Genomic DNA, 25,479 nt, shown 5'->3' with positions numbered 1-25,479 from the left:
AAAGGGGGTATTTGTATCTGATTGTAGATCTCAATATTACACACCACGTGAAGCAAACATCCGACTGGGAAAAAAAGCTAAACCATGAAAGAACTTTGGGAAAATTCTGTAGAAGTACCTGTACCTACAACAAATACAGAAAACCAACCTTTTTATTAGTCATTTCCTTAAGTTGAAAAACGCGTTTTAGTATTTCACTTTCGACAAACCATGTAGTATGTCCCATCAACCGTTCCATATAACGGCTAAATGCCCTTGAGTTCGGGAGTGCGGAAAGCAAAGAAATGGCGAGTACCAACAGTGTATTAGGCATGGAAGGCGAACTCAAATACGCTGAATACTCTCAGAAGTTAAACAACAGGAGTGATGCAGAAATTGACAGAAAAATAGTAAGTCACACCACCAATTTTGTTACGCTACGAAGTAAAATAAGTCAGTATAAACAGATAACCTAAGTCTGCTTCTAATGTTACCCACACTTCAATAGCTTCTTGTTTGGATTTACACGAAGTGACGAGTTAACATCTATTATATAATCATAGTAGTATTTTTCTTCTTGTTTTCAATATAAGTTGTAGATGTTTCATAAACGGTATAGTGTGTTCAATATTTTTCTTCGTTACGTAAGTATAAATATTCCAAATATCCTGATGAATTATGATAAAAAGAAAATATTGATCAGTTTGCATTGACCTCAGTGTAAAATCCGGGGTTCGGTTTAGAGCTGTGGGCATTCATGTGAAGGATGATTATAAAATAATTATAAAAATTATAAAACTGCCCGATTATAAAACTTTATTGATGGGGGAAAAAAAAAAAACAGGCCCAAAAGAAGAAGAAGAAAAAATAATAACTCTGACACAGGGCGAGCCTTCGTTTTCACCTCAACCGTCCAAACCACACTTTTCCCTGGTCAAAGATTAAACAAGACTTCCCTCACGCTAAACGAATTACCACATATAAAATACTGAATATGTTAACCCAAATATGTCTCACATCAGTAATACTACCGTATACAGTACAGTATGGTTAGTGGCAATAAGCTACAGCCAACTCTTAAGAGCATGAGTTGTACTGGGCTGTTACATATACAGTACACCTAATGCACTGTGTAAAATGCATGTTTATTTCTGTTCGAGGTACTTCACCAGGTACCCAACACCAGGTATTGCACCTTAGTACTTAATGTAAACTTACGAGGCTAATAAATGTACCAGCAGTAGATTTTGTGAAGAGTGAAATATTGTCTTGGTCACTGCGAAAGTCTCTTTTACGTTAGTTTTATCGCGTCTGAATTGAGGTCCTTCAAAACAACACCTACTGTACTCGATGGTACTGTATGCGTATCCGTTGAATGAAACTATTTTCCTTTCTCTTTTATTATATTGTAGGTAACATAAAAAAACTTACTACTACGTTTCATACTAGTTTGATTTTTTTAAACAAGTGTTTAATCACTACTCATCGTCCATATGTCATTTTCATTAATTGCTCATCCATGACTTGCAATGATACAGGTAAATGAAGTGGTTTATTCTTTAAGCACTAAATCACCTTGTTAATGGGAAGGTAAACTGGGCATAGTTGAGGAGGTGATTTAACCAGTTGAAGTATGATCCAAGTGAAAATCAAGAAGGCAAAATGCAGAAAATAACTAATGTGCCTTATCAAGTGAACAGTGTCTTCATGACCTGGATATGTTGGAGACTGGACTTAGCAGCCATATCACCCTGCAACTCCCAACTGGTCAGTACCAGGATGGGAGACTAAGGTTGCTGCTAGAAGAGGTGTTAGTGGGGCCAGCAGGGGGCGCTCACCCTGCGGTCCATGTGGGTCCTAATGCCCCAGTATAGTCATGTGGACACTATACTGTAAACAGGCGCTGTCCTTTGGATGAGACGTAAAACCGAGGTCCTGACTCTCTGTGGTCATTAAAAATCCAAGGGTGTTTCTCGAAAAGAGTAGGGGTGTTACCCCGGCGTCCTGGCCAAATTTCCCATTAGTCCTTACCAATTATGTCCTCCTAATAATCCCCATCTACGAATTGGCTTCATTACTCTGCTCTCCTCCCCACTAATAGCTGATGTGTGGTGAGCGTTCTGGCCCTCACTATGGCTGCCGTTGCATCATCCAAGTGGATTCTGCACATTGGTGGTGGAGGGGAGTCCCCATTACCTGTAAAACGCTTTGAGTGGAGTGTCCAGAAAAGTGCTATATAAGTGTAAGCAATTATTTATTATTATTAATTATTAGTCCACCTTCAGTAACCTTTAACATGTTATCAAAGATGTGGGGAGGAGTGACTAGTCACCACAGAACTTACCATGTAGGGATTGAATCTGGCCAGGCTGCATGACACGGTGCTCACTTGCTGTCCTCCCTGTGTGACAGCGCTCGTTCTTGTCCCACTCCCTTGAGGCTCTTGCCAGATGGCAATGTGGCAGTTATGCCACGGATGCTCAACTTGTCAGACTTGAGCCCCACTGAGCATTTTTAAGGTGAGCTTGGTTGATTTTCTAGTGCTCAGAGACCTGTGAACAGGCATGTGCTTGTTTAAGGCTTTGCGAGGAATGGGACAGAACCCCACAAGAAAGCATCTGCGAGCACACAGGTGTACAGCTTGTATTGCTTGCAGCCATGGTCACACGCACCAGGAGCCAGTGACTTTCACAGTAGACCTCTTATTGATCAACCTTATTGATTTTAATCAGCAAAATGAATTTACCTGTGTTATATCTGTTCAATAAAATGTTGGTGTTAGTGCCTGCTGCAATAAAAGATTTTAACTCTTTCCTGATTATAATTCCGTGACTGTTGCAGTTATAAGTGATGTTTCTTTAATATCAGTGTAATGGAGACACTCTTAAATGTTAAATCAGTTACTGAAACTGATGTAAAATAATTGCTATTTTGTAAAAATAAATATTTACATCGGGTAAAATCTAAGTATTGTATGAGTGTACGAGTTGTTAAATATTTGTGAACATTAGAGAAAGTGACCTCAAAGTTTCTCATTTCTCTGAGTAGCTTTAGAAAACAATACTAGAAAGGCCTGTAGGCCTCTGCTTCCCAACACTGAATTGAAGGCTCTGGTGTGTCTAAATGTTTTTATTTACCTTGTCCTCTTAAATCACCAGTCCTCCACGATTAGACTTGTTTAGGTGCATCTGATTTGGAAACTCAGTTCTAACACTCAAAATTACCCTGTTTCAATCGGTTGATTCCCAGCATCTTACTGATACTGATTGATACTGATACAACTCACCATAAATGTAACCAAATTTCCCTAATGATGAACATGCCTGTAGGATTAACTGTGTATCAAAAACTCACACAACGAGTGTACTGTTTCCTTTTCCACAGGTCCTGCTAGTTACACACCTGTATGAAAGGGGTACAGCATTGATACCAATTCCAAATCCCAAACTACTTTTAAAGAGCTGAAAATAAATAATATGCTTTGAGAAGATCTCATTTGGCAGGCCAGAACAAAAAAAAACAGAAGAAGCAGCAGTTGCTGAGGATCAGGATAAGGAACCACTGCTGTAGGTGAACACTGCGGGAACCCAACACTCGAAACCTGAAGCCTGATTGGTCTGTGTTCATTTTCCACAGGGCGCGACGTTAATTACTGTAGGACTTGGTGTGGCGGCAGCAGCCTTTGCAGGTAGGGTGTACAGTAAAATGTATAAATTATAAATATAACATTGTTCCTATATGCTGATAAGATCACAGACTATGCATTTAATATGATATATATGGGTGTGAATTTCATGTAGGGTACATTATTGACCTTTTACTTTAAATTCACCCCCCTCCGCCCCCGTCACCCCAACCCTCTAGTTAAAGTGACATATGTACTTCAAACAAGAACTGTTACCAGTATACAGCTGTTAAATAGAAATGCTTTTAAGGTAACCAAGGGCATTGTTTGTACTGTATTGGTTGTCTCTAAACAGACTCTGTACCAACTGTCTTAAAGGAAAGCCTTAGGTTTGGATATGGTCTTTTCATCTTCTTATTTTGAACACACAAGCCTGTTTGCATGAGTAAAGACAAGGGTTTCAAGAGCTTTGTGGTCCTAAACTGGCTGTATGATGTTGTGCATAATTCTCAGAGGAGCAATAAAAGGCATATGTACTCCACTGAGTGACTTTGGCTTGCAGAGCTTAATGCCACTTCATTCTGAACAAGGGTATTACAGAATAGATGGCAAAAAGACAGCACAGTGCACACACAGAATGCACAATAGAGCAACAGCATTAATGTGCTGATGTAGCAGTTATCAAATATAATGGCATATCAAGGCTTTTGAAAAAGCAAATAATAAAAATGATTGACAAATGTATAACTTGGAGTAGTCAAAAAAGACACTCAAGTGTCAGTATAGTTTGGAATAACCATTGTTTCGTTTTGCTTTTATCCATTTTTTAGAAACTTGCAACCAAAAAGATTTTTGGATTTGGGGTATTTTTGTGTTGTTTCAAGCCTGTGCCGTGTATGTGTGTGTCCGTGCTTGGATGTCAATGAAGTTTAGCCAGGATGTAACTGTATGTGCGGTTAAATTGAGGAAGCAGGAAAATTCCATTCTAAATACAGAGAACATGTTTTTTTTGCCAGAATGCCTAATAGTGTGTGGTCCATGGGAAGGAAAGACTTGGATTGTGCAGAATGAGTTGAACTCCTTGAAAGAAAGGCAAAACACTACAGCTTGGGAACTGATCATCTAGTGGTGGTTCTTTCATTAGGCCAACAGTCTGAGAAGATTTATGTTTTCTTAAGTAGAGCTAAAAAACTGCTATTTACCATGTAACCAGCATACAAGCTGTGTTTCACAAATTATTTCCTTTTTTAGCATTGTGTAATTATTATTTTCATTCTTTCTTTTGCTCTTGATGGTTTGTGGACCGATATAAAGTATTATTTTTACTGAATTTAGATTTAATGAAACACAAGTGGTGGTGGTGGGGTGATTGGGGCTCTGAGGATGACAGACAAACCAGAAGATCAAGTCAATAGTGAAAAAAACTCTCGTACTTGGCAAATATTAAACAGGATGAATTAAAGTGGCCTGATTTGGAGTCATCTTTCAAGTAGCTATATTCAATGCAACCTTTTTTATGTTTAAGGAAACACTATGTCTGTTTGTATCTTGATAATTATGTCTGCCCAAGACCACATTTTAAGGATTGCTATTGTACATAACTCTATATCAATTGTTTTTAATCTTGCTTTCTTTAGGACGGTACACATTTCACCTGTGGAAACCTTTAGGACAAGTGATCACAGAAACAGCAAAGAAAATGCCTGCATCTGTAAGTTATGTCCAAATTATACTGTACTAATGTATGTGATTCACAAAACAATTCTATTTCTGATTCTTTGAATTATTACATATTGAACACCAAAACACAATAAAGTATATAAACGGCACAAAATATTTAAATTTATAAGGATGTTGAGTGTTTCAAGTTAATTTGTAAAGTTTTATGATGCAGTTTTTTAGCCTTTTAAAAACCACCAACCTCTCGCACAAAATAAAAGATTTTAAATCTTGATGTTTCAAATCTTGTTTTACTGCGGAACAGAGGTAGATATATGTTTCTGGCTTTACAAGCTGGTTAGTGAGGACAAGAAACATCCTTGCTTTTACTCACATCAGTGCTATTACAGTACTAGCTTTGATCAGAGATGTAACTCATCACGCACTCAGTCCCTCAGACCACTGCACATATTTCAAAGTCTACAGTCTGCCACTCTCTGAAAGTAAATGTTATATCCTTAAGGTAATCGAGTTCATGCAGTGACGTATTAAACCTGCTACATACTTTTTAAAAAGTCTGGGGAGCTGTGGGTGTTATAAAAGTAGCCTTCAGCTAGCTCTTTCTGCAGGAGTTCAGTCATTTACGGTCAACGGAAGAAGACGAGTGAGAAGATTCATTACAGCTACACCAGAGGTTCAGTGAGAATTTTGAATTTTAGATTTTACTCAAGTACCACTCCATATTGAAGGTGACCATTCACAATAGCTCAGTCCTTCCTTGTTTTTAAAGCCATCAAGCATCTGTGTTGGACAGAATAGAGTAACTCTGCAAGCAGTGGAATATGGTAGAAAGGCTGGCGTTGACATTTACATCAAGGAGAAGTTCTTATGAGTGATTCGCATCAGATTACTACTGAAAGATAAATGTAAATTCTGTTTTAAAGGCTATTGTTTGAGGCTTGAAATGATAGATCATTTATGTTTTAAAAACCATTTCCACTCCCAAAATACACAGATTCTTGTAGTATGCAGTATATAATGGATATAGCTCAAGATTTTGACAATTTAATTTAAATCCAGGTTGAATATAGAACATAAGTACATTTCTAAATCAGAGAAAGCCATTTGGCCCATCGAGCCTGTCTGGTATTTAATAGCTAATTGCTCTTAAGGACCTAATTCAGCTGTTTCTTGATAGAAGCCAGGGTATGAGCTTCAGCTTCAACAGCATAGCAGTGTAGCTGTGTAGCTTGTTTTGTACTCCCACAACATTTTGTGCAAAGGTGTGCCTCTTATATTCAGATTAAAATGCACTTCCACATAGTTTCCACTTGTGCCATCTGGTTCGTGGTTCCCTTGTTGATTTTAATGAGTCCACTGCATTGGCAGTCCCTATAATTACAGTTGCAGAACCAGGTATACTGCTTTACTGCTTTCTAAGACAGCCATTTTTCTCAGACTTCCCTTATTCACGATAATGGAATAAATATATGTCTTTGTTTTGACAACCATGAATTTTTAAAAATTTTCTCCAGCCTACAGCTGACTTAATTTTATTTTATTTACATGTGCACTTCAGGAATTAGGTAAAGATAAGTAAGATTGAGTGAACTGTAAAACATTATTCTTAAATAGAATTTGAATTTGAATTTTTTTGGTGATATTCAGTAAAACCCTGGATTCAAAGTTTGTATTTTGCTGTCTAAAGAGTGACATCTGCTGGCAGTATATGTCTGCTGTGTGCTCGTTGTGTGGTGTATGTAGTAAACAGTACACATAGTGTAGCTAAGAAATGATTCACATTAAAATCTATACAGAACTCTGGGTTATGAGCATGCAAGATGACTTCTCTAAATTTTGCAGTTGCTTCATAAGATTTTTAAATGTCTTGGCAACTTTGTCCAATGTAGTAGACATGCTGAATGCTAAGTGCCGAGCAAGTATTTCCATTTGAACTAGATAGATGCCCTCCAGTTCCTTTCAAACAGTTGTTGTTTTGGATGATTGACAGATAAATGGCAGGTTGCGTGATTTCTGTTGTTGTCTCTTTTAGTTTGAGATGGTGTTTGCAGTAGAAGTACATTGGCGTTGCGAGTGCTATAATGTTCATATGTCAGAGTGTCTGTACTCCTCTTTAAAGCTGTCATGTAGCTTTTTCCAAAATATGTTTATGCCAGTATGATCACTCAGCCTGTCATACACCACTCACGATGTAGGAGAGCAAGGGACAGCAAAGACACATAAGATGAACTGAAAGAAAACAGAAATCATATGTGCAGATGTAAACTCGAATGCGTCTTAGTTGTTCACACGATGTATTGAGGGAATGACCTATGGACACAGTGAAGGGTTTTCATTAGAAGGCTCAGTGCGGTTTATTTGCCTCCTCTGTGTTTGAATACCAATTTGCCCATACATTTCTTGTAACAGATGTGATTCTAAAATGAGTTGGAGTTTTTCTTTGTACAGTGTGCGCATGAAATCTGAAGCCCAGGGTGTCGATCCACCTTTTGTGGTCGGTGTCTAAGCAGCAGCAGCTTATGCTTTTCGCTTGAATTCCCTCGCACCTTCTACCCGTAAACCATCTTAATGGCGTATAATGTCTTTGCAAAAACCCCTCTGACTCACTGTCTTGCTGCATCCTCACTCGTCTTCACTGTGCAACGTGCGTCCACTGTGTTCCATTACCGGAGGGCGACGGAGGCTCCACGTCGGAGAAATGATTCATCGCTCTCCGTACCACTCTTCCCAGCATGTTGTGTGATCTTTTACAATGCCGGAAGGCCACATTTTCATAGCGTGTCAGAAAAAAACCCATTTAATGAAAATATAAATCGCATTTGTCACTGCTGTGTGTGTCAGGAGCCTTCTGGTAGGTGAATAGAAGCAGATGTATTGACAAAATGTTTTGGCATCATGGTCTTGGATGCAAGACCACATAGTTCCATGTATGTTAAGTCACACAGATTACGCAAAAGCATAATGCTGTCTGGAAGCTGAGTTTGATCAGATCTACCGTAAATTTGGAATTTTGAAATTCTGTATTTAGTATTCTTGATAACCAGCAGTAGTTATTTGCTTTAATTGTAGTAAATTCGTCATTGCTTTTCCGGTTTCTTTATATTATGCCTCTGTTTTATCTGTGCTCCTGTAGCAAACCCATGTCTCCTGTTTACAGAATCCAGAAAAAATAAATCCGCACCCAAATTGTATAGCACACATCACTCACGTACCAGCACCATGCGAGCACGTGAATGTTTCAGAAAGGGTAAACATATGGGAGTATTTTTTTAGCTGTCTCAGTGCTTTTTTGTGTATTCACCCGACTCAGAAATTATCCTTATTCAGATTTGAAATGTGTTGTATTCTGGCCCTGTATTTTAAAGGTTGCTTAGTTTTGTGTTGCTGAATTCCCTCATCCCATTGCTTTAGAAGTCAGGAGGCGAAATCGGTAGGCCTGGTAAAGTTCAGGCCTAGGTTTAGTCTGTTGACAGATACAGTAGTTGTTCATTGCTGGCTGAAGTAAAATACACAGCTCTGCCATATTAGCAAATGTAATACTTGTTATAAAACACCGAGCTTGAAATGGAGGAGTTGCAAGCAAACTCATATCTATTAGAAAGGCTTTATACCTTACACAGGACTTGCTGCTATATGTGGAAACAGAAGGCTAATATTTATACCATGGGCTTGAGGTACGTGGAAAACCAGACATGTACACTGTTGTAACAGAACAGAGCTCTATTTCTTTTACAAGCAGGTACTGTAAAGTCATTATGCACCCTTACAGAAAAATACATAAACCAGTATTGTTTCACCACTTTAAATTAAATAAGCTGACAGTTCTTGGTTTACTAATTCAGATGCTATGATAACATTTGTTAATGTGCTGTGAAGAATGCGTTTATTGAATTCTTCCTTTTTGTCCTGTTCTCTCTAGTCATTTTCATCATATTACAAAGGTGGATTTGAACAGAAAATGACCCGACGGGAAGCCAGTCTCATTTTAGGTGTGAGGTGAGTGGGCATTGCAAAGGGTTTGTTATATCTCAATTCTCAGAGAATCTGTGCTGGTGTCAACTAACATTTCCTTGTAAATGTGTGGGTCAATGTGTTGAGTGAGAAGCTTGCAGTGACAAGGTTTCCTTTATGGTAAGCACACCACAGTTTGCTCAAAATTCTCTCTTCCAGAAACATCTGTGGTTAGATAAAATATTTGGGTTTTGTCCTATACCCTTCATTGTAGCAGCTCGTCAAACATCATGATGTACGTTTCTTCTTCGAACCGTGTTCTTTATTTCTTAATTGACTGAGGAAATAAAACCTCAAATATTTTTGAAATGCTTCTAATTTAAAGATCTTGCCCATGACCACTACTGGTTTCTCACTGACGCATCATCCCGTATTTGTTGGTTTTGTCCTGGATTAAAGGTGACTCATATTTGCCTTTTCAGGTTTTGCATTTATCTCCTCCGAGTCCACTTCAGTGGTCGCAGGTTTAATTACTGATCTTTCATGCTGGAACTCTGGCATTCTAAACAAGCAATTTGGTAAATAGGGTGAATAGACTGGACTTCATTGTTTTTTCAAAGTGTTTGCTAAATTGTGAATTGACTGCAAATTCATGGCCTTCCTGAGAAATTCGTAGGATGTTTCAAGGCTTTTTATTTTTGCTAAGCAGTCATCATCACTTTGAAGGTCCTTTGTTTTCTTTGTACCTAGAGAAAATTCCTATTCCATCACAACTGCGAGCTGGTTTACAGTAGATTTGGTTTACTTTAAAGAGCAGTGTTTTTTTTAGCACTCTTTGAAGTTGTCTTTGATGATCTGATAATTTAAACTGCTCTCATTGATGCAGTTGGGTGGTACTCCTTTGTTTTAGGAAACATTTACATTTCTTTGATTATTTGATTATGGAACTGGCCTGTAAAGTTTGGCTGAAAATTTGTGGGAAATCATGCCACACAGAAGTGCTGTACCAGCTCTCATCTCATGTAAGGCAGGGTTTTTGATCTACTGGAGATTAATTGATTAGACTAGTCAGTTCTTAAGATGTTTGTTTAAAACTGCAGCAGAAACAGTGAGAAGATGAAATTCCAGAAGGACGATGGGAATCGTTTGAAGAGCAATTACAGGGAGATAAATGCAACATATCGACTTGAGAAAAGAAACAAAAAGACTGCATCATGCTTGTCTACTTTGTGTGTTCCATTTACAACAATATTACATGCTTATCCTGTCAGGTTGTTAACAATGGAAAATATGTATAAAATATGTTTTATTTATGTATGAATATGAAATATAGAGCATTGCCTTTTATATATTCTTGGTTTTGCATTTGTAGAAGGCTTTTAGGAGTGGGCCCAGCACTTGTTCTCCTCCAGCAGTTGCACTACACAATAGATCAAGTAGAGAAGTGAGAAATGGCTTAACCATCTGAATGAAGGGGAGAATTTAGGGAGGCCAGATTGCAGAAAACTAAAGTGGAATTTAACCAGCAGGCCAGGGATAACACCCCGTATGTGTGAACACTGAGATCTTTAATGACCAAGTAGTCAGAACCTTATTAATACTGACCTTATTATTATTTACATTATTGTTAAAGGGTATTTATTCTTTTAATAATAAAGATTGTGTATTTCTAATCTACTGTACAGAAATACAAAGCTGAAGAAAAATATAATGAATAGCCCATCCATCCAAGTCCAGTGAAGGCCTTGTTTCTACAAAGAAGGACATAGTCACTTTCTACTTTCTGTATTTTATTTGACTTCTTCAGATTTCATGAATTAGTTTTTCATTAATGGCACTAAAATGAATTCAGTGTGGAAACAACTGTTTTTTTTGTCTCTTGATAGCTTTTTATATTTTTTGCCTTTACAGGTGGGTATTCCTGAAAACACAGTAAATTGTAGTATAGGTTTCGTAACTTTCTGGAAATCATTTGCTTTCTGAAAAGGCTGTATGAAAAAAATGATATTTTTTATATAACTTCTATATCTTTTATCAGGGCATACCTGAAAATATATCACGCTTCTTATTTAGTCTTCTTTCTCTGCAGCCACTTTACACAGATATAGCAATACTGAACCATTCTGGGGATCTCACATTCTCTTCACTTAGTGCCTTTATGCCATTATTAAATTGGCATATCTTTCACATGGACAGAGGTGCCTTGAAGAATATAGTAGTCATAGCAACAAAGTCCAAAATGGTGAACAAAACACCACAATCCTGAAGAAGTGAAGAAGCCTGTGTGCTGGTCATTTTGTTGTTTTTTTTCTTTTTCAATTATATCACACAGTGAAGCAATAAAATTAGTCACTTTTTTTGCAGGATTTGCATGAAGTGTGTAGATATTTGCATTTGATTGCAAAGGTGATATACTGCCTTTTTTCTATTTCCTTCCTTTTTCTGGCAGAAGGACCTGTGATGAAGAAAACCCTTGCAAGAGACCCATAGATTAAACATGAACTCAGTGAAGTCTAAAATTCTGAACAGTGCTACTAAAAGTTACAGTATATTAAATGCAGAAAAGTAAAAAGACGTATCTTGTTAAATACTGTCAGAGCAGATCCAGTGTGAGAAGGTTGGTTTCCCACATCATTAATCTAATGTTGAAACATTTTTCTGAAGACATTCCAACCCCAGTTGGTTGAAAACAACTGCCTTATTGCAGTTACTGATTTAAGTTTCAAAAGAAAAAAACACAAGCAGGGTATACATTTTTCATTGAAACTTCATGTGTTCAATCAAGTGAGGTGTTCTTCAAGCCATGCTAAATATGCCGTATGATCCTTCTGTGTCATATCAAAACCAGTTTGTAAGACTTGCTGTGACTGTATATGCGATTTTCACAGCCCACTCTGCCATTTCAGAGCTGTCCCTGGGCTGTCACAATGAGCGTGAGAAGTGGGCTGCAGACTCAATTCATGATTTATTTCTACGTCTTTAAATTGCAGTACGTCAAAGGTATTTGGTTATGGGAGAAAAGCTTAATTAAAAGTATGTAACTCTAAGCTCAGTGTTATCTGAACTAGTGAAAGGCCATGATCACTGTGACCTAGTGCTTCATTCTTCCTTGGTGAGCTGTATAGATGATACTTTGTACGCTGTTCTGATTCATTGAAGATAAACTCATTCTGATTAATTTGATTTTTGTTTATGTTAGCATTGCTTCTGGACTATTTCTCCAAGACAGGTGATGTAAGGTAGATGTAGGTGACTATCTACAATCCATAAAAAAAACCTCGGCAAACTTGCTGTCTCTTCGTGGGGTAAAGATCTTCAAGCTTTTAGGTCCTTATGTTTCACCGTCGTCTAGAGGGCTTGGATGTACTATGTGCCAGTATGGTATTACTCAACAAATGTAAGAGACAATGTAATGCCAAAGTAAAACGGCAAAAGCTCTATGGCAGCAGGGATGCAATTGGCAAACCAGTGATTCCTGCTCCTGGTCCCAGTGACCCACATACCTGTTGGTTTCTGTTTTAGCTGAGCCCTCAGTTATTCATACTTTTCATTGGGGACATGGGGGACCTTTAACTGCTGTATTTTGTAAGTGAAATAAAATCTCAAAGTTGAGAGTAGAAATAAAATGCAAATATTCCAATGAAGAAACTTCTTAGATCAATTAAGGTGAAAAATAGCAGGTGTGTGGGTCACCAGGACTGGGAGCCCCTACATTACACTACTTCCTCATCACACAAACCTATAGAGTTGCCCACTCTGTTTCAACCTGCCTTTCACAGCTGTTTCTGGACCCACTAAGGCTTCTCTGCAGTAAACCAATACAAACTGGGCCTAAAGGGGAACCCAGATTGCAGCTGTGGTGCAGCCCAACCAGTGACACACAGGCCTTAAAGTGCCCCCACACCAGAATCAGAGGTGGGCACCCCGCTTAGACCCTGGGGTTGCTTTTGTCTGTCTTGGTGATGTAATGTTGAAAGCCCCCACATGCTAAATCAAAATGAATTTAAGCACTTGGGCAATGCGCCCAGAGTATATGTAGTGTTTTTTTTTTATAGCAGAGGAGGGGAATTTTTAAACTGTCATAAGTTTTAATTTAAACATGTCTGGTGCAAACGTTTTTTTATAAAGAAAGGGTTCTGTCTTCTGTTTTATTTCAGTCTTATTTTCTAGCCCTCTGCCCTACTGTCCTCGACATCATAAATGAGTCTTTGAGCACTGAAGTGGGACCAGTGGCCTTAAAAATAGCTTCAGTTCGCTAATGCCTAGAAAATCACCCATGAACTTGAACTTTATTGCCATATGTAACCGGTACTGGTACAATGGAATTCTTACTTACAGATAGTCTCTTGATTGTTAAAACAAGTGTAAAAACACATGTGCAGACAGTGTATCAAGACAGTATACAAACGAACAGTAGCCAATGTACAAGCAAACAAATAAACAGTTTGAATGTAAACAATGCAGACATGTAAACAATGACATGGCTTTGGACAACCTTAACATTTTTTATCCTATATCTAACTTGCCTTTTTTTGCCAAAATTTTGGGATGTGTTGTTGCACTACTATTTAATGGTCACCTCACTGCAGATTACCTCTTCAAAGCCTTCCAGTCTGGTTGTACACAATTAAACGCAGCTCAGAAACTGCCCCTTGTTAATGTAACTGACTGTTTTCTCATGCCAGCTGGTTCTAGTTGTCTATCTATCCTAATTGACCTAGACCTAAGTGTTGCTTTTGACACTGTTATGTTATTTTACTCTCTTGTCTTGAGACAGTATTTGGTGTTTCTGACATCGCTCTTAAATGGTTCAACTCTTATCTTGCTAATCACCGGCACTTTGTTTCTCTTGAGGGTTTAGTTCTGAAGTTGGGTTTTTAAGGGCTGGTGTTTCCACACTTGAAACTAAGCCCCCTGCTGTTCAACATTTGCATTTTCCCACTTGGTCACATATTAAAATTACATGGTCTGAATGATCACTTTTATGCCGATGATACTCAAATCTGTGACCATACTAAATCTGATACTGAGGTGGCTGTGTCTGCACTCTCTAATTGCATCTCTGATATAAAAACTTGGATGACTTAAAATTTCTTCACCTAATTTTGGATAATACTGAGGTCATGTTACTCAACATCTCCCTTTACCTATGGTAAAGCCAAAGCAGTAACTTGTAAATTTCAGTCAAAATTGAAGACTCTGTGGGTGGTACTGAATCCTGGCTTGACTTTTGACCCACGCTCAGAATATTTTAAACATCATTCTTCCATCTCACAAACATTGTCAGACTACGTCCTGTGTTGTCTTTGACTATAGCAGGAAAGCTGGTCAACACATTTGTCTTTTCTAGAATTGATTACTTCAGCTCCCTGCAATCCACACTGAACAAACACCAATATGTTCAGAGTTTAAAGCCAGAATCCTGACCGGCTCGCATGAAAGCGATCACATTACTTCTGTCTTGGAGTCAGATCAACAAGTCAGCTTCAAAATCCTCATGCTTACTTTTAAGGCTGTACATGGCTTGGCACTTCTGTACCTGTCTGACGTATTATTTGTGTACTCCCCGCCTTCGAAACCTTTGTTCGTCTGACTCTGGTCTTCACATACAGTGTTCCCCAAGTTCGTTAACATTCAATGGATTACATGGTTTTCTCTTTCTATGCCCCAAAGATCTGGACATCTATTTCCATGGATATCAGAGAATCACATACGAGTGCATTTACAGTTAATCTGCATTTATAGTAAATATAGAGTCTGAATGGTTTCAGAAACGTTTTTATTTAATTTGTGTCAGTTTATGCTCTATTTTCTAATGACCTTGTATCTTGCTTCACTTTTAACTGCTTGTGTTGCTTATTTTGTAGTTTGCTATCCCTATAACAGTGTTCCTATGATTTAACTTTTTAAAGCTGCTGTGTAACTTTTTTTTTTAAAGGTGCTGTGTAAAATTTTTAAAGAATTTCTTGGCCTTTTGGTTAATGCATTATTAGAATTCTACCACTAGATGGAGACATGCTCCTCACGTGTCTAAGCCTTTCTGCTCTGTCTTGCAGCCCGACAAGTAACAAGACCAAGATAAGAGAGGCTCATAGAAGGATCATGGTTTTAAATCACCCTGATAAAGGTCAGTCCATTGCTCGCTCATCCATTGCTTTTTGTGTTTGGTTGGTAACTCTCTTTAAAAATATATACCTAATTATACCAATTGGTAAAAAATTCCTTAAACACTATCAAGGTACTCCCCAAATAATGTGAAGTTCGGCACAACCTTATGATAGCCATATGTTCACACTTACAATTTTGACATCATTTTGAAGTATTGCAACAAAATAAAATTAATTAGTTCATTCATTAGGCTCTCCTCATCAGTCAGCGTGTCGTACACCTATAGAGTGTGCCACACTCTGACTCCTGTCCGAATAGTCTGCACTAGACCTTGATTCATCACGTCAGAGTTCACCTGAGGTGCCGCTCCAAAATACAGGGTTCAGCAGGTTGAGTCACATCACTACTTGTGCCCAGTTAGCTTTCTGACTAATGAACTTTCTGACTTTCTGACTGTTTTTCTTTGCTGAATGTTTTAAAAACAGATTTTTAAAGTTTTTTTAAGAACTAAAGTATTCACTGAAACCTTTCACTGAAATTGCCCACTGAAACCTGAAAACGGTTGTTTTGGTCACATTTTAGGTGAAAACTTATAGTTAACAAGGTGAAATATTTTCCCTTGAAGTATTCAATACACGGATTACTCAAGGACTTTGTTCTGCTATTTTCTTTGGGTCTCATCCATTTTCTTGAACAAACATACCATGATCTAAAAGCATTTTTCATGTGGGAAATTCACTACCCAAGGACAAACTGGGAGCTCACTGATTTTTAATTCAGTGTGAGAAATGGCTACCGTCAGATTTATATCACCCTGCTGAAGATAAGGATATTGAAGTCCTATCTCTTCTTGGTATTGTAACCTCCTTTTTGTAACATTAAAGAAGGATTCTTGCAAGACATCTCAAAGCGAGTAATGTGGTGCACTGTGACTGTCCAGTTTTCCACGTTAGTGTCACCACCCTGGATCACCTGAAACGGGAAAGTCACTTCCTATTACTACAAGGCACCAATCAGCACCTTCTTTAAAAGTCAAGCTAGCAAAAGCTTAGGTGTGGGGAATATGTTTTTTTAGTGCTTAAAGACAACCTTCAGAAGAAAAAAAATCACCTTTTTAAATGCGTTCATCCTCTTGTTGTTGACTATTAGTTTGCACCTGATAAACCCTTGACGCAGACTCAGTATACTGCTGGGGTAAATCTGTTGAATATGAAATATCTCATCTTGAATATAATTCCATTCTCTCCTGCAGTCTAGCGAAAAGAAGGCAAGAGATAGGTCACATCTGCTATCTGCATATTTGGTTCAAATAGTCTCTGGTCCAAAATACCTGCAGTCCTTTCTCTAAGCAGCTTGCATGGGCTACATGGAGATAATGTCTTTATACAGTAGTATTACTGATATTGTTAATGTTCTACAAATTAAAAAGGGACCGACAGGGTGAATGGACAGATTGGCTGTCATCCCATTCCCATTGTGTGTTTCAATATGTTAACAAAGAGCAAAGTGGAAAATTGGTTGGTGTTCTTTACTCAAATAATACATCACCTATCTTATTATGATTTTTTTAATATATTGGTCCATGCCATGATCGCAGCATTCTGCACGTTTCCAACAATGTCCTACCAGTAAAGACAATTTAGGTAAAATCAAAATATCTGAAAACAAACGCTGCTTAATGACTTCATTCATTGTATTTGTGTAGGAAGTTCGCAGAATGTATAATTGCACTAAAGTTCTAGAATTTGTAGCAGGGCTACTGAATGTTTAGCACATTCAGTTTGTTCCATACAAGAATTTTGATGCTACCAGCTTCTTAATAGTTGTGTTGATCCCACTGTTTATCAGTCAAATGTTGAAGGAGATAAATGTAGTAAAGTTCTGGAATGGAGAGGGTCACAAGGGTTTAATGATAAATCCACATGATAAACTGTGTAGGAATGTAATTTGTACTGTATGGTCACATTGCATTTTAAAATGAGGCTTGGGTAGGGTCTCAATTTGCAGCATCTGGTAAGGATTTTAAAGCGATGTTGTGAATCTCCAAATATAGCGCTTTTAGGCACAGGACATAGAAACAGAGTGGAATTAGTGGAACATGAATACCGTAAAAAACATGGTCACCAGATGTTAAGAGCTCTCTAGCTTAGGACAATACTTTTAAATGTCGAAACGCAGGGGATAATTAGTGTAGATAAGATAGGTGTGGAGTAATATTTTTGTGCTGCTGTGTTTTGTGCCAGCTGGAGCTGGAGCCAAGGGGAGTCCAGTAATTCTAGATGTCCCAAGTGAGAAAGGTCAAAAGTATCAGGAGAAAATCAATATCTGTGAGAGGAGGAGATGTGTATGGGGATGGTGGGAGCGTTTAATCATAGTGGTAATTTAGATATGGTCAGGGAAGAAGGTGTAGTCAATGATGGTCTTCTGTTTTAAAATAATCGGAAAGGGAAGTGGATATACTTGAGTCTTATTTGTTTTTCCCTTTTTCCTGCCCTGGTGAATTGGATTGTTCATTTGAACAGCACACTGCTTCCTGTGTAACAGTGTGACACATTAGCAGTCCCAGCTTACTAGTACTCCATGATATCCATTAGCATGCCTTTGGTGCACTTAATTCATAATGCAAGTGCTCCTCACAAAATCACAGGTATATTCCTAAAAAGTAGGCATACAGAACTGTACAAATAGCTGTGTCAACAGCTCTTCTATAATCGCCCATTTGGCACAATGAGGGTAATGTCTCTCGGAGGCTGCCAGCAGTGTGAGCCTCATATGCTGTTGCTGATGCCTTGAAAGCAGGCAGATGGTTATTACTCTAGGGAAGACTTTTCACAGACTAATCCAGTGTAACTAAATCATAAGCTGGACTAGATGACCGCTTTGTGCACTGAAACCCTATATCCTAGCTTGGTTTCTCTGCTTGGTTTTTCACCTCCGGAGGGAATTCTTCAGACTATAGCCAGGATGAGTTTAGAATCATCTGAAGTACTCCATGCATATGATTGTGATGTTAGGGAAATGTTTGTTGTTTGAATAGTTATGCTTCCTATATCCCATATACACATGTCAGGCCAAGTTTAGATCAGCTGTTTTTTCACCCCACCTGATTCATACTGTAGCTGAGATTCAAGGTGACCTAACATGTTCATACTTGTAGCGAACTTACAGTATCTTTGATAAATAAAAAAGCGAAGTTAACTTGACAGCTGATGCAGACAGTGGTTGAGATCATTCAGATGCGCAGTAATGTCAGCTAAAAACATTATTTATGTGACCCATTTGACTTCATCATACAAAGGTTTGGATTGTATCGAAAACAGTACACAAATCCTGCCAAAAGCCTTCCCACAGCTATGCCAGTAAACATTGCTGTGAAGCCAACTGTCCTTGTATGCACTGTCCATTTCCTGAAGCAAGGCTTGAAAGTACAGTACCTGTGTGAAAGCAGATTAAGCAACAAGAATGTCCCCTATCTTTGCCACTGTTGATGTTGCTACTCACGACTTGGAAATCTTGGCGCAATTAGTTTCTTGATGAATAATACAATTAAAATTTACTGTCAGTTTGATCCACAGTGGTTTTTATACAGCCATTTTGTTTTCTGACCATAACAGAGTACCATCAGTTGCTTAGTACATTGTATTTTTCTTAGACAAATCATTTAATACAAAATCTGAACAACTGAGAAAAGCCTCTCTTATATATTCCTTATCTGTTATGCTACACATTGTACTTCCCTCTGAGGCTTGTTTCTTTTAACTAAAGAAATAGTCAAATTAGTCACTAGTTCACTTGTGGCAGCTAGGCAAATTAGCAGTCAGTACCAGAAAAGGATTAGAATTACACTGTAGTGCATGTAAGGATGTTAAAAAAACTGTATAGAAAGAATTCAAGAGTAGAGAAACATCTGGAAGATGATGTTCAGTCAAGACTAGTCCATTATGTTATACATAGAAAGCAAAAACTTTTGTAAAAAAAATTATAAATAAAAGATGGGAAATCCCAAATTTGAACATGCTGCTTATTCAAAAGACTAAGGTATTTATATTGATGCATTTTTTTCTTTTTTAAACCATGTAAGGGAGCAATTAAAAAGGCAAACAGTATCAGTTATACATATTTTAACATGACATTTAAATCAAGGGATGTAATTAAAACTGTTTAATGCACTGTTGTGCTCTAATTTATGCTCTGTAAACATTTCAACGAACCATAAATTTTCTCTTGCTTAAATTTTCACTGACAGAGTAAAATGACTGATATTGTTATTGAACAGAGAAAACTCTTAGAGGACCTGATTGAAATATTCAGAATCCTCAAGAAGGCAAGACAACGTAAGTCTTAACAAGTGAGTGAAATAATCACAAGAGCAATAGAATCAACAGTTGAAATAAGAACTAGCCGACCCAAATGGAAACTAAGGGCAAGTAATTTTTTAAAATCTGAAATCTTGTGAACCATCTTGTTGATACTGGTTCTGGCTTTTTTCAAGAAATGGTTGGATGAGATTCTTTGATTCACTGGAAACTAACAACCAAACAGACCTACAGTAAACTGAAGCTAAATGGCTGCCTCTAGTTTGTAAATTTTGTGATGATGTTCGTTTTGAGTGTCTTTACTCCTCATTTAAAAGATGTCTTGTAGCAACCTAAAACAATATTATGAATGGGGTATAGTGTCTTTATTTGGTTTTGTTGTCATGTCAGATGGATTTCCAGGAGGTGGGAAACAATGCATTCCACCCCTCTAAGGAACCTAGCTTTTTCCTTTGATTCATTTAAATTGCTGTTTTGTTCTTGTTATTATTTTTTCCTCGGAATAATGTATTTTTTACCAAATATTGTTTTGTACTGCATATTACAGTTTATATTAGATATCCACCCAGCATATGAATTAGGGGCTGCAGTCTGTTAAGTGTTTTTCTGTGTATAGGTATATAATGCAGGCAAAGAAAGAACTGCAAAACAATAATGGAATTAAGCTCTGCTGGTTCTGATGAATCAGCCAGTTTGTGGCTAACCTTTAGCATGAATAGAGAATCTTCTTAGGAAAAATAATTGGGTATGCTGTATATGGACATTCATGCAAGGTATGAAGTAGAAGCTTTTCTGTCAACCTAGTTTTATCGATTTGCAGATAAATAAACTTATCTTCTATTCTGAGGTTGTTTTTTTAAGAGCACAGAGCATGTTACCGGGGGGGGGGGTCTCCTTTTATCTTTGAAAAAATCTCTCTTATCTTTTATCCCTTTTTAGCATTTGTTTTGTAAAGAGCAAAAACTGAAATTTTGCATTCCACGTCTACAGCAGATCAAGCCATGAAACAGCCACACAGCCTATATAGAGAAGTAAGATACTACAACTGCTGTGTCTTATTTATCAATGTGCTCTTATTGCAGGTGGATCTCCCTACTTGGCGGCTAAAATCAATGAAGCAAAAGACCTTCTGGACTCCAGCTCTCGACACTGACTCTGTTCTTATCAAAAACAGTTCTGGACAGCAGCCTTTGGAATTTCCTCTTTCCTCAGCTCCTTAGTTCCTCTGTACCGACTGGGACTGGAATCTGACTCACTAAGGAAATATTAATCTTCTGTTTATGTGAGATTGAGGTCATGTGTAGTTCAACTTCAGTATCACATATATTCACAGGGAAAGGACCCAGTGGTTCCTTTGCCTGGTCCTGAGGGACCACTGTGCCTTTTTGTTTACAGATGAGCCCTGTATCACCAGTGCTAACTGGTCCCTGTAGTTGGCCTGCTTACTTTGACTTCTGTACTCAGTCCTCATTGCAGAAATAATCGCCTAGAAACATGTTATTTATAACCGCTTACGCATACAGCCTGTCCTTAATTCTGAATTTATAGCTATTAATAGTTGAACAATTTGTGATAAACAGACACAGTGGAAATGAAACATTCCCGCAATGAGTGTGTTTTTCCCTTCTGTTGAGGTTCAATTTAAAACTTTTGAGGTAACACCTGAATAAGGGGAGTTGTGAAACGCAGACATTGGCAGAGCATTGATACCGATTACAAATCCCATTCAGCGGTTTAAGAGCTGAAAGGAAATTTAAAAATATGCTCCAGATAGAATATTGAAATCAATTAGCCTGAGATTAACATCTCTGCAGGAACAAAAAAACAGAAAATACAATAGTTCCCAGGATAAGGGGAATAGATCTCTGTAATGGAAATACTGAAATAGTAGTTGCACTGCCTTTGAGACGACAGAAAAGAAATGAATCATTTAGCATTGTCATTTTGTCATCAGATGCAAAGGAAGCAAGATGGATTTTGTTAGAAAACATTTTTTGAGTGAACATGGGTAAGCAAATTATTTTAAAGTGCCCCAAATTTGGAGGATATTGAAGCACTACTAGTAGGACAAACAATGCCCTTGAATATAATAAATATTAGAAGTGATAGGGTTAAGTGTTGCGTGAACTTTGGATATTGAAATATCAGAAATTAAATATGTAAATAACTTCCTAAATGATTGTAATTTAATCAAATTCATGTTATTCCCCAGCAACATATTTCTCTTTGCTGTTACACAAGAAGCAGATGTTTTATTTTCTGTTGCAATTTGAAGGCTTTTTTGCTTGTATTTTTATTTTTTGCACCTGTTTCTTATTTGCTATTATTATTCTGAGAATTTACTTGAAACATTATGTGGTCTATTACAAAACTCAATTGCATAAAGTTGTCATATGTCTGGCAGCTTATAAATACTGCCATGGAGGCCTACACCTGCAAGTACACAGCCACCACCACACTCATTCAAGGCCCCTCAGGACAATTTCGGATCACCCAGACAGCATCTTGTACCTCCAGCAACCTTATTTACTGTATCTCTTGCAGTAAATGCCCAGCCATCTACATTGGAGAAACAGGAAGGAGACTCGGAGACCGCTTCAGAGAACACGTCAGGGCTGTGAAGATTAAAGATCTCTCCAAGCCCATTGTTTCTCATTTCACCTCTGACGGCCATGACCACACTAATCTCTCCGTCTGTGTTCTCAAAGACGGTTTTCCGAACTCATACATCAGAAAGACCACCAAAACTAAAATTATTCTGCAGTTAGGATCACACATTCTCCCTTCCCTTAACGACAGATTACTGTTCTTTTAAATTTTCTCCATTCATTGGAAGTTTCATTTCACACCTCTCTGCACCCATTCTGACTTCACACCTCTTGATTGGCCTCTCTTTCTGTCCCCTGCTCCCGCCTCTCACTCCTCCTCCCTCCCAACCTTTGTTCTCCCGCTACTTTACCTTTGCCTACTGCCCTGTCTCTCTCACACCTGAAGAAGGCTCCACGGCCGAAACGTTGTGTTCTCTTTCTTCTTTTTTCAGCATGGAATAAACCTAGTTCCTTTGCAGCTTATAAATACTACCATTTGATTTTTTTAAAGTGAGTCTTTAAAGGTCAGCCCCTTAAATTGTGTTATCCCATTTATGGTTGTTAATGTCAGACTTCCATCTGGACTGGTGAATCTAGAGTTTAAAAACAGAATTTGCCAAAATATGGCCTCCTAATAATCCCCATCCCAATCTCCATCCAATTGGCTTCATTACTCTGTCCTCCTCTCCAGTGATAGCTGTCCAGAAAAGGCTAGAATATACCCAAGTGGTTGGTATAGTTAGAGGCACATGAATTCTTTGTTCTCTGAAACAGTTCTGGTGAAAACAGTAATAATCCAGGCACACTTGGACAAATTTATTATCAATGATAGTCACACACACTACACACAACATAAACATACAATGCACAGTTTACTCTATTTACAAGTCTACAGACAAGGTGTTTCAAAATCATACTTCTAGTTCACCCAGAAAACCCCAGGATGCTACCAAGTATTCAACTCTTAAATAATGCCTACAGAAACCAAAATAAGAGATAAGGTGCCTTCTAAACTAAATGAAATACAACCTGTAGTAAACTGTCTCTGTAAACCCTGTTGCCACAAATTAAATAGCCTATCTCTCTTCTAAAAATCCACTCCCAAGGAGGAAAGGCTGTTTTTAACCAAGGTGTTCTTGACTTAGGTAGCCCGTTTCCTATTAATACAGAATAGCAAGCTTTCTCTGGCAAGGTTCAAATACTTATCTTATTTTGTGTTTTGTTCAGATGATCAAGATCTCATCTGGCACAATCTCCACGTTCCATCTCTTCTCCTGTTCTTATGGTCTGATCTTCTTTTCCCTTCTCTTCTGCTGTCTGATCTTATAGTGCGTTTCTGGACTGTTTATTGACACTTAATCATTTACCTACAATTTAAGGTAAACCAAGGTGAACTTTGATTGCTTTGATAGCAGTATCTGGACTCCCTACATCTCACCAAACATTCCCTTTGCTTTTGAGCACTAGGAGGTGGAAATATTGACACTAGGTATTAACCATTGTGCATAAATTCTTAGAGACCTCCATTGTCATTTATCTCAGTTTGTAACTATCCTGGACTGAGATGTTAAATAATATATATAATCTCCTGGTAATCTGTTTATGATTATTGTGAGCAATTAATCCAGAGAGAAGGTTTAGGAGCATGGAGTTGGGATTTGTGTATTTCTCTTCTGAGAATGTTTTTTAAGAGTTTCTTGACACTTCTCCAATGAATATGCTGGTGAACCTGTTTTGTAGTTAGCTTTGTGTTGTTGGCGTCACTCAGCCTCCCCTGGCTATTGCTATTTTCAGCACATCCTCTCACAGAAGTACACCAGGTGGACTGTAGAACAATATGTACTGTCTGTGGGGATACATTTCCATTAAGAAGTGTAAAAAGCATTAGTTTAAAAAAAACAGAATTGATGTACATTTACAGTATACGTAACCAATGCAATGATATTGTATTGGCATTGCTTATTTATCTTGTATGAAAAAATGTGGGGAAGAAACAGACCTTTGATGATGTATCTGAAAATCTTACTCTTCATTTTTTGCCATACTGTGCGCAAAGAAGTCAAACCACTTTGCAATTTGTTTTGCTCCATGTGTCCATTTTTATAAGACAAAAAATCATTATCCGAAACTGTACAAACTACATTTATGTTATTAGTAGCAGTAAATGCTATGGTGAAAAAGAATGTTTTATATTTCTTTTATTGTGCCAAAAGGTTAGATATTGCAGAATTAATTTTGAGCTTTAAGCTGGTCCAAGTTTTTGCGGTGTCTATTTCTCTCTCTTCCTTAATCTTGAGTTGTAGAATGTGTTAAAGTTGTCCTGAACCAGTCTGTTGTCAATTCAAGACTTATTCTGGTTAAGACGTACCTGCAGCTCACAGAGACAGTATTAAACATAGGGTGTCTTGTAATGCATAATATGTCTCAGGTTTGTCAGAAACAATTTTGTTTGGAGGTTTGTGATTTGAGGGTTTTATTTGTCTTACGGGGCAAAACGTTATGATTACATTTGATAGAATGTGTTCTATATAGTACAGAGATAATATCTAATATTGATTAAGAAACATGGACTTAAAGTGTCTGATATCATGCTGATGTTTCCATATTAAGTTTACTTGTGCAGTGGAAAGAATATTGCTAATACAGGAATTTGTTGTATACCATACCAATCTGTTCTCTTTCCCGTTGTCTAGGTGAAGTGAATCTCGGCAGTAGTCACAAGGCAGCCGCTATTTAACTTTCTATTTCTTCGCAGCACTTTTGGCTCCAGGTCAAAAATGGACACTTCAGTAAACTGCGTTCTGAGTGAGGCTGAGCTGGTCGTGTTAAGCTAATGTTAGTGAAGTGTGAATCCGCTGCTGCTGGTCATGTGGTCAGACTATACAGTAGGTCTTTGATCTGTGCATACAGCTACTGCAACTGCTTTCAGAGGCCTCAAATTATTTATTTATCTTGCGGTAGATCTGTTATTAATAAACTTTCCATTGCTGATATCCTGGATGTGTTCTGAGAGAATACCACGGCACTCTGTGCTTTCGCTTAAAAAAGAAATGGATAGATTTAATGTGATGCACAAGGCGGCCATGTGTTTGCTCAACAGGGGTAAAATAGCAAAAGGCTAAATGTTATATACAGTAATTCCTCTACCTCTTTTTTCAGTGCTGTAATTCAAAATAAAGTTTTCAATCCATTGATTGCATCCATCCAGCCAAAAATGACCTGCTTGATTTAG

At 37.8% G+C, this 25,479-nt stretch overlaps 1 protein-coding gene across 1 annotated transcript; it reads left to right on the top strand.

The window, feature by feature from the left end:
- Window positions 1-249: 249 nt before the first annotated feature.
- Window positions 250-25,450, top strand: dnajc15 (DnaJ (Hsp40) homolog, subfamily C, member 15). The gene is made up of 6 exons (XM_006639020.3): window positions 250-389; window positions 3,616-3,667; window positions 5,242-5,315; window positions 9,204-9,280; window positions 15,292-15,362; window positions 20,742-25,450. The coding sequence occupies exons 1-6, from the start codon at window positions 285-287 to the stop codon at window positions 20,810-20,812; spliced, it is 450 nt and encodes a 149-aa protein (XP_006639083.1). The 5' UTR covers window positions 250-284; the 3' UTR covers window positions 20,813-25,450.
- The last annotated feature ends 29 nt before the right edge of the window (window positions 25,451-25,479 follow it).

Source organism: Lepisosteus oculatus, chromosome 15 (genome assembly GCF_040954835.1).
Source record: "Lepisosteus oculatus isolate fLepOcu1 chromosome 15, fLepOcu1.hap2, whole genome shotgun sequence".
In the NCBI taxonomy this organism is placed as follows: domain Eukaryota; kingdom Metazoa; phylum Chordata; class Actinopteri; order Semionotiformes; family Lepisosteidae; genus Lepisosteus; species Lepisosteus oculatus.
Note: the sequence above shows the minus strand (reverse complement) of the source record. Positions and strands in the feature narration are given on the sequence as shown.

What these genes read in the sequence shown, in the direction of transcription:
- dnajc15 (XM_006639020.3), top strand. Translation starts at nt 285, where the DNA reads ATGGCGAGTACCAACAGTGTATTAGGCATGGAAGGCGAACTCAAATAC. An exon ending in AGTCTCATTTTAGGTGTGAG is followed by an intron (nt 9,281 to 15,291) that starts GTGAGTGGGCAT and finishes TCTGTCTTGCAG; the next exon opens with CCCGACAAGTAACAAGACCA. An exon ending in TTTAAATCACCCTGATAAAG is followed by an intron (nt 15,363 to 20,741) that starts GTCAGTCCATTG and finishes CTCTTATTGCAG; the next exon opens with GTGGATCTCCCTACTTGGCG.